Below are 18,155 nucleotides of genomic sequence, written 5' to 3' on the forward strand. Positions count from 1 at the left end.
CTTCTGTGATTATCCCCATGTCTAACATTTTTGATTAAACCTTAACACAGCTGTTTTTTTTATTTTCCTTACAGGACATTTAACTCTTCGCATTTTATGGCAATCCTCTGTGGATGCCTCCAAACAAGTCGTTTCTGAAGCCATGAATATGAACTTAGTCTAACTTGTTTTGTGTTATCAATGCAGTTCCTCTCCAATGTTTCAGTTTTCTCTCTTAATCCTGTTTCTGTTTGTGTTCCTGTGTTGTGGTAAGCGCTGTGTTTCCTCCACATGCCCAACTAACTTCCTTTTCACCTTTCAACCTGACCCAATTGTCTGTCCAGTAACCACACGATAGCCTTATGCCACATCCACAATCTACTCCACAAAGTTAGCAAATCAAAAAATGTGTACACAAACTTTTTAGACGTTAGAAACATGAGACATACAAAACTGGCTCATACAACCAATTTAGTTAAAAGTTAAAACCAAATATGTGATTATTTTTGAAAGCAAGATTTTGTTTTCTAATATATTGTCTATTAAAAATATATATACAGTGTATATATATATATATATATATATATATATATATATATATGTATGTATGTATAAATAACTTTTTTCATAGAGCACCTTTAAAAAAAGTGCTTTGACAAACAGCAAAGGCAAAAACAAGAACGATGTAAACTAAATCATACATACATTTACTACCTGTCTTAAAATGTAGCAAATGTCACTTTTATATTTCTCAATAAAAATGGATGTTCCCGTGATTCACCACTAGAGGGCCTCCTGAGTTTAATAATGTAATGACAGTGTGTATAAACGCACCACCAACATAAAGGGCACATGTCCAGTACAAACTGGATATTCCTCCACTTATCTCTGAGGGAAGTGAAGCAACATCACAAATTGCACTTCTGCTCGGCTCCACTATTTTGGTTGCGCATGTGTAAAATGTGTTGTTCCTGTTTTTGCCACCAGCGGAGGACAAATTGCTACTCCAAGGATCATCTGTCTGAGTTTACGAATACTGCACAGGCTGAAAAAAGAGAGAGACAAACGCTTTATTGTCAAATGATGAACAAAAACACAAGCAGAGCTACCTCCAGTTAATTATCTGGCATTATGTTGTTTTCCACCTTTCAATGAGATGAAGCCATTATTGGTGTGAATGAAGTGTAACACTCCACCTAATTGCTTTATTCCGTCTATGACCTGCCTGACTACGCCACATTTTTCTTCTCCTTTCCTCTGTTGATGTCACCTCCTTCTTTCCTGCACCTCTTTGCCCCTCACCTCTGCCCTCGATGCATTTGCTTTATTGCTTTCTTTCTTCTTCATCTATCATCTCCTCGCCCCTCACTTATCGTCCTCTTGCCCCTGCGACCTCCCTCCCCTCTCTCCAAGCCTTCCCAATTTCACCCCCCCCCCCCCACCCTCCAGATCTTTATTATCCCCATACCTCTCCTCCTCTCTCCTCTCTGTTCTCTGCAACCAGATTTGTAATGGTGCTCTCTTTCTGCAAATCTTCCCACTCCATAGCAACGCGCCTCCTCACTACTCTGCTGCCACTGATGCAGGAGGCAGCGTTGGGATGTGAAACTACATCAGAGGAGATTACACATTGCCTCTGCTCATTTTCCACTTGTCAGCTGTAGCTTGAAATGATTTCTCTCTGTCCTGTCTCATGGCTCACTCACACCTCCTTTTTCTCCCATCCCTTTAAATCCATCACAAACATTCTTTCTTTCTTTCTCTCCTGCTTTTTTTGTGTGTCTCTCTAATCCTGAAAAGTATTCAATTCACAAGCTTTCACTGTACATGTGAGTGTGAAGTCATGTTGGCTCTTTCTCTGTAATTTCAACACAATAAAGTCAACAAGCAGGGCTGCTGCGTGGGCTGCTTGTGCACACAGATAGAAAGACTAATGGAAAAGATGAAGAGTGAGAGACGGGGAGGAGAGAACGAAATAAAACACAGCCTATATTCCCACAGAAGCAGCGCACGTGTATTACTTTATTTCTGCTCTCTGATTTCCATCTCATGTTTGGCAGGAAGTCTTCTATGTATGACAATTTAGTAGTCACTGATACTGATGCACATGTGTTCAAAATGAAGATAGATAGATAGATAGATAGATAGATAGATAGATAGATAGATAGATAGATAGATAGATAGATAGATACTTTATTGATCCCGAGGGAAATTCAAGGCATCCAATTCAAGGCATGGAAATATGAGATGTACTCATGTTTCCATTGTACGTATATAAAGTGTGCATAAAGCAATGCAGATTCAAGTTTAAATTAAAGTTCTTCTTTAAGAAGCTCAGCACAAACACTTACCTGGTTTCCTTCCTAATGTGATGCAGTTTTTAACAGACTTTTTTTAATATATAAAATCTTACAGAAAAAAAACGTAATTATCTAAATTTACCATCGACATTTTAGGAGATCAGTTGCTCAAGCAAGCTAAGGCGGCGTTCGGCCTTGTTGATTTAAATGGAGCATGTCGAACAGTGAAACCTCACCATGCAGCCTCCAGGGTGCTGCACTGTAGCCCAGCCTGACAGCCAGACTCTCTGGATAATAGAGCAAATAGGATGTTGTTGTTGCTGTTACAATCCAGGTGTGATTACAAACAAAGTTCAGGTTGACCTTGTCTTCAGGATGATGAAAACACGGTCAAAGCAAGGACTCTCAGATACGCTCTTAAATACGCACGTATGCATCTACTGTTCAATGAGCAGCAGAGGTTGTTTCTGTCCTTCAGCAGCAGGAACAACTATTTGGACTGGACAAATCTCCTCTTTGTGTTCTTGTAATCTGTTGTCTCTGTCTCCTTTTCTTTTCAGTGTGTGTCTATTTTTGGCAGGTCTTCAAAAATGTTGCAATCAAACTCCAAACATACTGCAATGACAACAATACAGCACCCCATGTCTATTTTGTTGAATAGGATAAGGCTGACTGACCACACTTTGTGCAAGTTTCAGGGTCTCAAGGCCAAGGCTGAAATATTTGGCATCTTCTGAGTATATGGCAAATCTCGCTCATGAGCTCATGGTTCCCATGTCTCTGGCTCTGCACTTGGTTGCCAGTTTGTTCTTTGTGTTTCTCAGTAGAACTCCTGGGTTTTCATGGTGGTCAGGATGTGGCTTTATTGAGTGTCCATTCCCCGCAGAGGGATGCCAGGCCAGCATCATTGTGTGAGTGTGTGTTCTTGTGTGCGAGAGAGCGAGATGCTGGCCTCGTTTTTAAGTCATGCTGGCATCACAGATGACAAACATTCAGATGCTGATGAACCGGAAAGAAGGTCTCGTTACGACTCACTAATGCTGTGGCCGAGTGTCAGCAAACACACAGCGGATGTCATCAGTGGCTCGGAAGGAGTTGTGTAAAATCTGACAAAATATCCCTGAGGATTTCTTGTGATGCCATGATTGGAGTCACAACTTCTCCTCTTGAGTAGCCTCATTTCTGTTAAATTAAATCTCAAAATAAAATGGAAGAAGCAAAAACAAAACACCAAACAATATGGGGATAAAACAGCAGCTATATCAAAATCATGGTTAGGGATGGGTATGAGTACATGTCGACACTATTTGTGTAACAGCCTAACCCGGCATACAGATCGAGATATAAATCGACTGTATATTGAAATCCTATATTCCTAGAATTTATCTCACAAACACTGTCTGCAAAAAATACAGAATAGCAACTTCAGTGTAGCAACAAACTTAACAAGAGGCTTTAACACAGTAATCAATTAAACGTGATACTGCAACATGAAACTTCCACATTTTGGATAAGACGTAACAGTCATAAAACTAATAGTTTTATACCTGAACCTTAAGATAAACTAATCTTTTCAAAGATTTGTATTTTGTTTTAATTGAGGCCACTGCAGAAACACTTCTCACGCAGGTATACGGAAAAGGAAGGAGCGTTGTTTGTTGTACAGGTAAAGCAGAGGTAGATATGACGTGTTATATTTCCTTGTCTCTGATTTTGCAGATTCATTGTTAGCTTTTCTTTTTCCTGGAAGTCGTCTCACGTAATTTGCCATGCTTGGTAGACAGTGCAAGACGGTGTGCATTGTTTTTATTAGACCTTGCCTCGCACCCTCCCTCTCGACTTGACTTTGCCTTGGTGTGCACGTGATTTACTTTGGGAACCGTTTCTAAAAGGGACACATTAATTGGAAGAGCTCATGACAATAACAAAACAAACGGCGACGATAGAGCGCAGTGCAATATGAGTGGCGTTAAATTTGCACATCATAGAAATACTTCCATGTTTAACCAGATTATCCACATGAGACCAAAGCAGAAGGAAAAACAAGCAGAGACAGACAACAGGCAGTCTCACTTCACATCATTGGCTAGCCCTGCTATAGCAACAAGATGAGCTTTTATGTACAGACAAGGTGAAGGTTTCCACAAGTGAATTGTGTTTGTGGAGCCGAAGGTAGCCCAAGCCACCATGACAGCGAATGAAAGCTACGGGAGTGAGAGAGTAGATGTATGAGGAAAGCACAGCAGAATTGTTCAGAGCTGCGAAGTGTCACCATCACGTCATTTCATTCACAACTGGGATTTTAAAAAACGCTGTCCTACATGAGGTAGGCTACTGTTGAGTGTCACACGGCAGAAAACACTGTAAACCACAGAGAAGTTGTGTGGGTGACTCCTTTTTTTAACAATAAAACAAAAAAAATTACCATGTATTTGAGTATCCGTTTAAAGGCATTTAGATTAGAGTAAAGCAAGAGTTCTGAAATATCCAGAAAGGCACTTAGTCTGCGTGAAAAACAAGGCAGTCATCAGCATATAACAATCATGTACAGTAATGTACAATCATTTGCAGATGTATGCACAAATATATCTGTCATTATTTCAGGCAAGGATTTGTGGTTAGGAATTAAATAAATTCCCCTTCTGAAGTTGACAAAGTGCTAATTGGCAAAAATGTCGAATGTAAGTAGGTCAAATATATAGTTGGTTTATAGTGCACGCTCATACTCCAGGGAGGAGGACAGATGTGTAGTCATGGCAGATGTCATCACTCTGGAGGGACTTGATACAAACCCAGGCAGGGTGAAAACACACTTACTTGCACACACACACGCACACACACACACACACACACACACACACACACACACACACACACACACACACACACACACACACACACACACACACACACAGAAATTCTTTAATGTTTTTTGTATGCCCTCATGCGTGATGATGAACTGTCACCACAGTTTCCAGCCCAGCGCCCACTGCCCCTGTTTCTCTGACCACCGGGGCAGAATGGCTACATGTGTAACACTTACTCTGACCAGTTCTGTCATTCTGCGACCCTAAACTACTCCTCCACCCACTTCCTAACAGTGACACCCTTTTATAGCTACTGCAGCACATGTGCACTCTACTGCAATAGGCACTCAATGTTATTTTACACACTGTTGCCCAACCATTCCTTCCTTGTCCACACCCTGTTTCTCAGAAGCTGTGTTGTGATATTCTCTCTTCCTGTTTGTTTGGGACAGTTTTAATATCTATAGAAGCGTCCAAGCTCTGCCTGAATACTTTACTTCATAAATAAATCCTGTTTGTGTTTGATTAAAGGAGTGTGAACGCCTGTCAAGCACAGAATTATACAATATACACACCCTGGTTTTCACAGCTGAAACAATAAAAGCAAGGGTCATAATTGTGGGTAATTCTGCCCATAAGCTAATATTGCATCAGCTGCAATTTTCTAGTTTTGAAAGTTAACTTCCCGTTTCTGCTCTTGCAGCAGTGGACGTAATGTATTCTGGAGAACATGGGGATGTGCTGGGTGGCGTGGGAGAGGAAGCTGTGGTTTTCAGAGCTTTTGCCCCACCCTGCTGTCACCCTGCTCATCGTGCTTTGGATTTACCCTTCAAGAAAATGTCTCTCTGTCAAATGTTAATATATTGTACAATTCACAATGAACAGCTTGAGGCAGTTTGAAGATATTGACTATCAGAGATCTTCTTGGCAAACGCAACATGCAGCTGCAGCAATTAGATGAAGGTACTTCCATTACCTACAACTTCTAAAGATGAGCATGTTTTCAATTTTGCATTTCCTCTTATTGACCTTTAGCTGAGCTCCGCCCCAAGTGGTTTCTGTTGCCACACCTGTTTTCTTTTTCATAATGAAGCACACAGTTTGGTTCTCAGGCAGATTTTTTATCACTGTAATTGATTTTTTTCCTCAGTGTTGCTAGTTGGTTGAAAACTGACTTAAAAATATTTCTGTTAAGTTTCAAATCAACAGCGTGACACATTTTCTTTTGCTTCAATAAATTTCATTTAAGTCTGTGGAAACAGACACACTAGCCTTAAAACTCTTTAAACATGGAATAGAACTTTAAGAACATTAGCTAACACATCTCCTGAAATAAATCAACACAGAAAATAAATTGATATAAATTTAAAATGTGTCCTAAGTTATAGTCGTTGGGTTTTGTTTCGCTCACCCTCCAGATTGCTTGATGGACAACCACTACAAACTTGACATTGAAGGTCAGAGACAAATGGACAGATAAAACAGTGATCTGCTGCTTCATCTGCTTGAGTGCATCAGCGGCATATTATCATTTCCCTCCAGGTGTACCCGACAGCCGCATCAGGGCAAAACATTGGCACTGCCGTCTCTGTGGTGCCAGTCTGCACAGCTGGCGCGCAGCGGCTGTATTGCCTCCATTGTCTGATGCCCTCTGTGCACCCGGGAAGGAGACAGAAAGGCAAAGAGTAAATGAGTGAGAGAAAGGGATCCGATTGTGGAACAGAGAGACAAAATACAATAGGGACAGGGAGAGACAGGGAGAGAGCATAAAAATAGAAATTGGTGACAGCTCAAAAGTAGATCTGGGCTTCACACTGACAAGAAGACGTCCACTGGGATCTCATATATTATAATGTACCGCAGAGTCAGGACATACAACCATATGAAGATGAAGCGATATCGATATTCTTACAGTAGGTATATCTATAAGTTTTTCTCAACACTTAACTTTTTGCCTTTTTATTCGCATAACTTTGGCTGTTTTCTCCCCATGCACCCTGATGCAAACAGAATATTCAAACAATTAAAGTCTTTGTGTTTGTCCAGGTGGTGATTGGATGCCGCTGAAAAACTGAGAAGTTTAGTCTAAAAACAACTTGAAACACAGAACTCATTTGCAAGTTCATTTATTCTGATGCTCTCACTAATTTTCTGCTTAAATAACTCCAGGTATTCATGAGGCGTTTTAATCAGTGGTTCACTTTGATTGCTGTATGTTTTATGCAGCGGTGTTCAATTTCAATCGTCTTATTTTGCCTATGATTTGGATTATTGCTTTTTCAGCTGCTTTCAGCCAAGCTTTGAATAAGGCTCACTGTTCTGTGCTGTGACTGTGCTGGTTTGAGCCACAATCATGATCCACTCTCTGATCTCCAGTTTGAAGAAAAGCTGGCTTGTGTGTGTGTGTGTGTGTGTGTGTGTGTGTGTGTGTGTGTGTGTGTGTGTGTGTGTGTGTGTGTGTGTGTGTGTGTGTGTGTGTGTGTGTGTGTGTGTGTGTGTGTGTGTGTGTGTGTGTCTGCATTTCATGACTCTGTGCAAGCTGGGCTACTGTATGTTCATTATGGTTGTGTCCTCCTTTACTTCACTTACTATGAAGCTGTAGTGCATCACTCACACACACACACACACAGACGCACGCACTCACGCACGCACACACACGCACACATACACACACACACATGTGCACCTCAAATGACTCAGAGAGTTCCATGGCAAATTGGATTTACCATGCAATGCCCTCATTATTGTTACCAGGGTAACCAGGCACCCTTTCACAATCATCCCATTTTGTCATCTTTCTAAGAGGGAGAAAGGAGCCCGGGTGGAGGAGACAGAGAAAAAAATAACAAGGGAAAGAAGAAAGATGTCTCTTTTTAAACATTTCTCTCTCTGGCATTAGTCTGTGGGAATGATCTAAGTTAAGTCGAACCCAACCCTCATGTAAAAAATGACATTACTAAAGTCTCTCTTTTCTCTTTTTCTTTCACCTTTGACCCATATCACTCCGTCATGTTTTGAGAGATGAGGTCAGGCTGGCTTTTCTCCCTTCTGTCTCTGCCCTTAAGCACTCAACCTACTATATCATGCTGTTGCAACACACATTTGCCTAAGTTCCTTGTACTAGGCGGAAATCCAGTTTCCTAAGACTTTGCGAAACAGTTTCCTGTTGAGTGATGGGTCCATTTTCCATGCTATATTTAAACTATCTTATCATTAACTTGCTGTTCATTGATTTATTTCTTCATTGATGTTCTGATCATTTGCTATCCTTTTTAAAATGGTCAGCAAGTATAACTACTATGGCGTCAAATGCCTTTATAAAATTCCTAGAAATCTGCTACTTGGCTTGTTTTAAAGGCCATGTCTTAATTTTAATGTCTTAGATATTTCTATTTTTTCAGTGGTGCGTCCACTGATTTCATTAACACCAGATTTTCCAGATAAAAACAGAAGATGAGCTCAGTTATCTGGTAGCCATGGAGTGAAGGCAATGTGCAAAAATCCTGTCTTTTGTCATTTGTCATTTTTCCTGTCTTAATTCATCAAAATAACTTAATTGAGTGTTTTGTCTTATGTATGTATTTTGTGTTTTACCATAAATGCTGTTGGTGAATCTGATACTCAAAGTTTTTCTGAACATTTTAGTCTGGTACCCTCACTACGTTTCATTCGAATCTTATGGCAATCAAACTTCTGTGAAAGAGGCTGCATATGTTCCTTCTATGCTAATAACTGATATTTTAGTACAAAGTAACGTGATGCATATTGTCAAGGCCTGAGCAGTGAGTGTGTAGGAGGCTGAAGCCGCCTATTCAGCCTCCTGGGACTCTCATCATCTGGCTCGATTCAGACGGCAAAGAGCTCTCTATTGTTTGACCCCATTCAAACAACACCATTGTACCAAGCGGGTCCGATTGTGCTCTCTCTTTGCAGTGCAGGAGAAACAACTGCGTGTTGTCTGCTGGGTGTTTTTTTGGCATTGTGTGAGTATTACTATATGGACGTGTGTGTGTGTGTGTGTGTGTGTGTGTGTGTGTGTGTGTGTGTATATGTGTTTGGTATTGTGTGTTTGCATCCCTGCAGCATGCGTTTGCATTTCCCGGAGCAGGGGGTTTTCTCTGCTGGTGACAACAATGTATCCAGTCATTGAAATGCAGAAGGGCAAATGCAGCCCAAACATGACCCTGTTTTCCTGCCTGTGAAGACAAATGTTTAAAAGTTGCTACTGAGGGAAAGAGAGAAAAAAGTGAAGTTGAAAGCTCGGATTTGGACCTTTCAATACCTCCATCCATCATTTTTTAAATTTTAACTCTTGGTTTGATGTCTTTTTTGGTGCATTAATCATGATACAGTCACCAGAACCTGTGATGGTTGTACAGTGAACAGATGGGAGTGGGATGAATCTGCATAAGATAGTGGGCTCTACTTTGCATTTGTCAGGGTTTTGTCTTCGTTTCTGTTTACTTGCCTGCAGACTATAGTATTCAAGTTTCTAGGATCACAGCACCAAGTCCAAATGTCCCTGCTGTCTGCTAAGAACCAAGATTATGGGCAGAGAACATAACATTTTAACAGTTTGATTAAAGAATCACTAAACACACCAACAGAGAAGCCATTATGGCCCCTTATAGAAGATTATTCTATAGTTTTGGTGGCAATATAAATGTAATTTTATTGAAAGTTGTTGATTGTAATTGCTCTTGCTGCTGTTGAACATTCATATAGTTGCGTTATACCCTTTTCCATACTGTCAACAGTGAGTTTCAACCTGCAGCGCTCCTATACTCACAGAGTGAAACACAGAAAAAGGCTGTCGGATGTGTGAATGTGATTGTGTGTCTGAACATGTGTTTTGCATTAGGCTTGAATCTATCAAGAATTAAGTTTGTGTCATGTGTGCCCAAAACTGTGCAGTCAGTCACAGCTAAAAAGCCAGAAAAGCATAAAATGTAATGAGAAGGAACTCAAACAAGCTGCTTTGGGGCCTTTTTATGTTTTAAAAAGCTACAAAAAAACAATAATTGAATGAATAGTCTGCAGTGAGTTTTCTTTTTTTGTGGCTTGTTCTTAAAGGATAATTTGCAGGAGTGTCTGGGTTGAGGTCAGAGTCCTATTCAGTGCTTCCCGTTTTAGACTCTGTCACAGTTTTGGTTCCTGCTTCAGACTAACAGGTAGCAAACAACATTATTCAACACCATGACTATTGTCTAGTTCTCACACTATCCACCTCAATTACATCAGACAAAAAGGCAATCTTCTCGTCCTATACATTTTTAAACATTGCTTTTGCTTAATCAACCCCCCCCAACCCACACACACACACACACACACACACACACACACACACACACACACACACACACACACACACACACACTTTACAGTTTCTGAAGTGTCTGGACTAGCCTCACTGAAAATGAGTTTGCCTCCAGGTTCATTCCCTTGAGCTTTGGCCTTAAAGCGAGGCAGCGTCAGAGGAGAGGAAGTCTGCAGGAAAAGTGATAATGAATTGACATGAGGCCTAGTTTCTATTCTGGTTGATATGGTGTTACGTAAATGGGATGTGACTCGGAGAAAGTGCTTGGTGAAGACATGATGTGAGATATAGTGTCTTCTTTCAATCATCGAGCAAATTACAGTAAAAAAAAAAGAAACATGAAGACGTCATCCTGCATGGAATTTAGGGGCTTGAATTGATCAACGGCATCTGTAAGGGGTCTCTTGGGGATAGTACAAAACCTTAAAAGGTCTGGAGTACTGTTTCTATATCACACCCATAAAAAGTTGGAAAGTTTTTCATTTCACACTACAAAACTTTGAAGTTGTTACATGTACCCAAAAGTCTCGAGTCATTGAACTGTCAGGCAGGTGACATGTCTCATATTTAGTGTGACTGAAACATATTTTCTGGGTTTTTGAACTGTCATTCTGTATTAAAGCTTTTTGCTAATGTCTAACATTGTACTATTGCCTGATTGATGGGCTAGCGAGATTGTAGGTTCTTACTTTTCTTTTTAATCATGTAGAAACATAGAAACAGTTTACCTCTTAACAAGAGACACACATTTAAGTTAGCTTAATGTACTTTCTAGCAAAGGTGAATGACATGTACAAATGTCACTGTGTTAGCATTGTTGGCTATACACTTTGAGCTACAGCCCACTACAGTCTAACAGAGTTGCTCGCATAACACATTTGTATTTAATCTCATGAGGCTTTTTATCCTTAAATATTTGAGATTGTTTGGCAAGAATTGTGGCTGTTTTATAGACAAACCTTTGTCAGAAAAGTTATTGAAAGCTCCAATCATCATAAAAACACATTAGACAGGCAGGTTTTTTTTAAACACCATCACAAATCTATCTTTATTTGTTGTAGGGGGAATATTTTTCTGGAAGACTTGTGGGAATGTCTTTCTAACAGCTTTAAGCGTTTTCAAACACCTTTTGAATTGATCATGCTTGGGAGGGTCATTGTTATATTTTTAAAACAAAGGTGTCAACTTTTTTCCCAAATGTAAAATCTGTGATAATAATAGAGGATAAACAAAGCCTCCAACAGTGTCCATGGAGACGTTCAGCTGCAGCACCAGACCATATAAGCACTGTGGAAAAATAGAGGGAGCAATCAGCGTGCTCCCATGATTCATAGCGAGCTGTGAAGGAATGGCAAGTATAGCTAACCTCACACCCCGCATTCCATGTTACAAACACAAGCACGCACACGCACACACAAACACACGTTTATTCACACCCTTTTTTTTCGTTCCATGCTGGCTCAAAATAATGAATCTATTTATTTCTGTTTATCACCAGCCTCTCAAGCTGACTCATGTAGAGAGCCATACTGTGCATATGGACACACACACACACACACGTACAGATGACTGACCCTCCCCGAACACACACACACACACACACACACACACACACACAAGCACACTTGTTCATACAAGTGCTCTCCAAACTGCACACTCTCACTTCAGCATTACACAGGATGTTACGAAATCAGTCCTGTTGCTGAAACTTAGCGAAGGTCGATGGGAGTCCTCCCTCACCCACACAGATACACACACTTCACCTGGCACTTACACACATCCTCCTGCTGAGAAGCTCAGTCCCTTTCCTCTGCTACTCGAGCGAGCAGCCTGCCAGTGATCGGACTGTCGCCTGAAGCGAAGAGGCCGATCCGGCGTTGATTCGATTTTACAGCCCAGTCACCTCCCTGGAAGCTCAGATTAGTTAGCCGAGGGAGAGAAGGAGAAGAAGAAAAAGAAGAAGAGGAGGAGGAGTAGTAATGATGGCTGTGACCGACATTGCAGAAGATGACCTGGATGAGATGATGCGCGAGGAAGCGGAGGATGTCTTCTCTGAGGACGGTAGGTTTGCCAAGGGTCAGTTTAAAAGTGTGAATGCAGGCATGGGTTCACTGAACAGGCTGCTGGAGGAGTGCAGCTGGAGGAGTACTGGCTGGTTTTACACTTGTGGTTGTGATCAGGGTTAAGAAGAGGGTGAAAGTGATGGCTGAAGTGTGGCCCAGAGGGATCTCTTCAGCTGTGTAGGTGTGGTTGTATTCTGCATGTTTGACTAAGCTCAGATGCAAACTGATGTTAAAAACAACCACAAAAATCGATTTATCTCAGTGGAGAGGGAAAAAAGCTTTAGTGTGCTACTTTAAGTCATGTTCATGCAACATACTGTGGTAATGAGACGGTGTAATGAATGCATGACTAATGAGACATTCTTGCTTCTTGTTTCCTTCACTGGAGCTTTCTGCAGAGTTTGTTTATTGATTTTTCAACTTTTACCCTTCTTAGAAAGCTCACAGGATCCATGCCCTCTGCCGTGTGGGCGGTCTTGTGTAAGAGGCAGATGTTTTTTAACCAAGCAGTGTGCAGCAAACATTGTACAAACAGCTGTTACAATAACCTACGTTAAGCTGGAAGAAAGAAAAAGTTGTTTTACAGACTGATTCAAGATTCAAGATGTCTATTTCAATCTTGATGAGAAATGAGGGAATGATGCTGCCAGGTTACATAACAATTGACTATTGTTCTTTTTTGCTGTTATTTTGAAGGTGTTGCTGAAAAGATAGTGTCTAAAAGAGTAGGTTGCCATTGAACATTTCCCTTAAAAACGTTGATTGCGTTCAGTAATTGTGACGCATTTGCTGAAATTTTCTGAAATTGCAGAGCCCATGGAAGTTCACGTTTCGATTCTGTGGTCGCATCAAGTATTGTAGTTGTGGTTTTATGTTTGTTTTAAGTGCTCTGAGGAGCTCTTATCTACTTTCACATTATCTGGACTACGTAAAACGCATCAGTTTTAGCCACTTTAACATCTGAAGCAAGAACCCCCGTATCAGACCCATAAGATAAAGCGTCACATTTCAAGGTAACATTAAATGGGCTAATATCGCCTCATGCAGAAACACACTGCTGTCTGTAGCTTCATAATGAATTGAGAGATGAGTGGTTTCACGTTTCTCATGTAACACTTCAAAAAAGCATATTTTCCAAAATGTCCAACTATAAACAACATTTCCCCCTCAGGCAACACACACACAAACACAACATTGAAAAAGTGGTCCACCATACACACACACACACACACACACACACACACATTCACATGCCTGGGGCTCCTCAAGTGCACAGCCATGTTTATGTGCTGAAGGTTTTGATTTCAAACGGACAGATTCCATTGTACAGATTAACACATCTCTATTTATACATGTAAAGACATATCTTCGGCACACACAGGCTCTGCCTGCTCTGCAGCAGCTTCAGTGATGATGAGTGGACAGTGAAGAGGATATTCCCACATATTGCATCATTTGGTGTGTAATGTATGTTAATGCATCCACTGACCCACTTCTGACTGAGATATACCGATGGTAATGTGACGTTCCCTTTGAACATTACAGCCAGAAGGTATGCCAACAGAGGACTCTCTGCAACAAACCAGCCAATCACAGTGCACGGATACATGCGGAGGTTGGCCATAAGGCATTGGTGTGCTTATTCACAGACACAGCTGAAGGTTGCAGAATATAGATCACTTGTATTTTCTGTTCTAATTAGCTCTTTGGATTAGTCATGGCAATTATACTGTGTGTTTTGTGTTGAGTACTCATGGGTTTCTTCCGTATTGGCCCTGAATGCAAATTTACTACCACTGGCCTATTTCCTTTTTAAATCATTAGTTTTATTATTAGCAAGGGATTTACAAATCTTTGAGCATTTCTACCACAAACTAGAAATCTGTGTTGAACTAGCATAGCTGTAAGGATTGCAAGACTATGGCATTGTATCTGATAAAGTCTTAAAGGGGGGGCTGAAAACAAAAAAGTAACCAAACCTAAGTATGAATATTTTTTGATCATTTTTTCCCCCATTGTTGCATATTATTTCTTCCAAATTAATGGATTACATTGTATGTTAAGGCCTTTAAAACATTCAGAGGTATGTGTAAAGCTAAAAACAATCTCTCAAAGGATATTCAATCTTCAGCTAAACTCAACTGCTTGCAGTCAGCGGACATGCAATCTGGTCAAGCACTCATTTAATGAATGAAAATCCATTAGATTTGTCAATATTTTGTACAAAACAGAAGTATTTGATCAATTGAAATTTTGACCTGATACCATAAATGTCTACGAAAGTTTATAGAAGTCTATCCAACACTTGTTGACATATTTTACAAAAGTTACAGAAGTAAACCTCGTAGATTATTACTTAAGTCATTAGTGTCCCAACCTGGGATCTGGTCCCCCCTTGGTAGTGTACCAAAACTGAATAGTTCATTCAAAAGCCTGTATAAAATTGAGAAAAAAAAGACAACTCTTTCCTTACAGACATTAAATGCATCATGAGGGGGGAAAAAAACCCATTAAAATAGAAAACTTAGAAATCCCTAAAACAGACAATCACTGCGAAGATTCACTATAGGTTAGAAGGCCACTGGTGTTAAATCAAGAACAATGTATCCTCTGGCAAGAACAACAGAATAGGTAGCTCCAAAAATGTGGCACATGTGGTTAATGTGTAAAATGGTAATGTGTGCTGACATCTTGCCCTTGAGAGGTCATTTGGAGCCTGTTCAATGTTTATATGTTCACCAATTTTGTAACCATTCAGTAGCGGGATGTATTAATTTAATTTTTTGTAAGAGCTGTTGTGCCTTGTATGTTTGTATACAGGTTAGGGCATATGTGTAGGTCAGAAGCTTTAAGTCTTGTTTCCTCAATTAAGATCCATTTTTCCATCCTACCCTTCCTCACAGGCATATTTTCTTGTGGTTTTTTTTACAACATCAAGTGACTCTCTCCGCAACACCCATATTAAGGCCGCCACCTAATATAACCTTTAGTGTGGGTCGCCTAGGGCCACTTGCACATATAACCTAAGGGCCATGTTTGGTCTAGTCATGCAGTAATTTTAGATGGTGATGTCAGTGTAGGAATAGCTATTTAATGCACCAAGTAAATTATGAATTGAAAGATAAAGACTGTACAGCAAGAAGAGAGGCATTTTACTTTTTAAAAATCTAACATGACTCTAATAATACTGCAGTAATAAGGAATTGTTTCGCATATCTTATGTGTGCACTCCCAGAGACAATAGGTAGTATTTGGCATTGTTACTCTTGTTATTCTTTTGCTGCTGTGCTTCTAAATTATGACCAAAGGAGCGCTACATTTAGCCTGGCAGCATTAATGACAAAGTGCTTTACAGCGCAGTTACATGGTCGCAAGCTCACTTTCTCCCTTCCCTATTTTCTGTCTCTCTTCCTCTCTCAGACTCTCAGAAAGTTCTCTTCAGGTTTTATGAATTAGCAAAAAGCCTTGGTTAGCTCTACTCAGTGGCGTTAATGTGTTTTAGCTGTAGCCCTACATCAGTCAAAGCAGATGGGTCTACTTAGGAGAAAAATAAAATGGGACTGAAAGGAAGCAGAGTGCTCTTTTAGAGTCATGAAATTGGGATACTTGTTGACAGGAATTCACCCTGTGCATTGAGAAATGTGGTTACATTGACTGATTTCAACACAAAGTTCTTTGTTCCTGATGCAGTACGTTTAGGACTTTAGGACTGTGTCTTTGGCCATTGGAGAAACAGTCGAGCAGACAGATTTGAAGGTGCAGGATTGTGATTTGAGATGTCATATTCCTTTAAGGCAAGTGAGAGAGTTATACCGAGCTATACTCGTGAAAATGGTGCTTGGAGAAAGCAACAAGCATGTGAATAATGCAACTGTACAAGTGTTAACAGATTACTGATGTTACTGGCTATAACATATATCAAAATCTACATCTTAGTTTATTTTCTTTAATATATTTAATATCATTGTGTTTCCATCTTGGTGATGGCACATTTTTATGATGCCCCATCCCGGGAAAGTGACAGTCTCAATTAATTTATCAACATATAATGACAGCTCAGTCTGGAAGCAGACATCTAAAATCTATGGAGGTGATTCTGTACTGTAAAAAAAACAGGGAGAAGACGTGCCTTTTTGTCCTTGTAATTGGCTCTCTATGAATGTGAACGACTGTTTGAACTTCTTTTACTTATAAGATGAAAACTTTTTTGACTGATTTTTAGACCTTATAAAGGCAGCGTTGTGCCTCATTTGACCATTGGAAATCAATTAGCGTGTACAGTTCTTTTTTTGTTTTTAAAAGTTTATTGACTTGTCTCAACAACCTTGCAAGTTACATGCATTTTAGATAGTTTGATCCTCTCATACGATGGGATGATACTAAACCGTCTCAGCTCGGCCCTGATGAGCCTCTGAAAGATCCCCTCTACACACCTGACCCTAACCACTCTTTTCAGAGCTTAGAGAGAGAAAAAAACAACGCTTCAATGGTTTTGTGAATTTTAATACAAATGTCCTGCTATTCTCACCTGTTAACACACTTTACCAAACATGTACTGTGTTGTCCCCCTTTCCGGAAACATCTGAAGAAAATGGCTTACCTAAATGCCACAAGGACTTCAGTAAAAGTGCACAGCAGCTTCATTAAGTCCTAAATCAACTCAATGGCTTTTTAACTTCTGCTTCCTCCTTTTAAGCAATTTAAAGGGCTTGAGTTTGCTTTGCTGGTCTACTTAAGGGGTTGGCAGAGTAGCAAACCGAATGTAAAAGAAAAGCACAAGTGTTTAGCGTATCCTGAAGGGAAAACCACAGTATTGGGGATTTAATAACAGTAAAAATAAAGTTCAGTGTAAGATCGATGAAGCCTTTGTTGGTATGAAGGGATGGTGTTTGGTGTTTAAATAAACTGGTGTTTGACTAACTGGGTCAGGTCAGAAACTTGACAGAGCTGCTTTCAGTCACAAGTGAGTGGTCCTTTAAGGAGGCCTTGAAGCACCCTTGAATACATTTATGCTCGAGAACCACATAGGAAACAATTCTTCCTTTGGCAAGCTACGTTTACTGCATGTGTTCAATCTAATCCTTTTCATTAAACACAGAGGTAGTGCTAGTTTTGGAAAAGTTGATCTATTCTGGTGCAGGATTGTTGTGTAATGTTCCAGTTGTGCAATAGGATGTATATCCACTCCACCCGGACTACCAATTAGAAGACAAACCACTAATTACAGGGCTCAACCTCTATTGTCTGGCTGTTTTTCTTCTTTTAATTTGTTTTTTTAAAAGTCCTTTGGCACAAAGGCGTGTCAATCACCAAGATTTTATGATGGGTTTCCATTCAGCTAATGTCCTTTAACAGATTTAGAGAATGTAAATAAATCCCCAGGGGGATGGGAGTACCTAACGGTGTGATATGACAGCTACCACTGAATGAGGTCAAAGCTTTAATGTTGTGTTTTCACCTGCGCTCCTTAAGCCTTTTCTCCAGACTTTGCCAGAGGGCTTTTCTTTTCTTTTCTCAGCTAAACACTGCTTGAGATTTAAGAAGCGATCAAATAAGCCAGAATTAAGGCATGCCAAAACACGAAAGCTTGTTTTCAAGGGGGCATGTCAAACACATTCATGTCATAGGTGTTTCCTGGAAGTGGTAGTCGAGGGGCAACATTCCTCTGGTACTCTAAGAAATGAGGAGC

General features: G+C 40.2%; 1 protein-coding gene across 2 annotated transcripts in view; it reads left to right on the forward strand.

The window, feature by feature from the left end:
- The first annotated feature begins 6,904 nt into the window (after positions 1-6,904).
- The window catches only part of ripor2 (RHO family interacting cell polarization regulator 2), a 65,649-nt gene continuing 54,398 nt past the window's right edge, over positions 6,905-18,155 (forward strand). The window contains exon 1 of one of the 2 annotated variants that reach the window (XM_079367692.1): positions 6,905-6,999. In XM_079367692.1, coding sequence (XP_079223818.1) covers positions 6,939-6,999 — 61 coding nt within the window. In that variant the 5' untranslated portion in view covers positions 6,905-6,938. Of the gene's footprint in view, positions 7,000-12,115; positions 12,465-18,155 lie in introns of those variants that run through there. The other variant, XM_079367691.1, reaches the window with a different exon arrangement.

Source organism: Symphodus melops (genome assembly GCF_947650265.1).
Source record: "Symphodus melops genome assembly, chromosome: 18".
Classification (NCBI taxonomy): domain Eukaryota; kingdom Metazoa; phylum Chordata; class Actinopteri; order Labriformes; family Labridae; genus Symphodus; species Symphodus melops.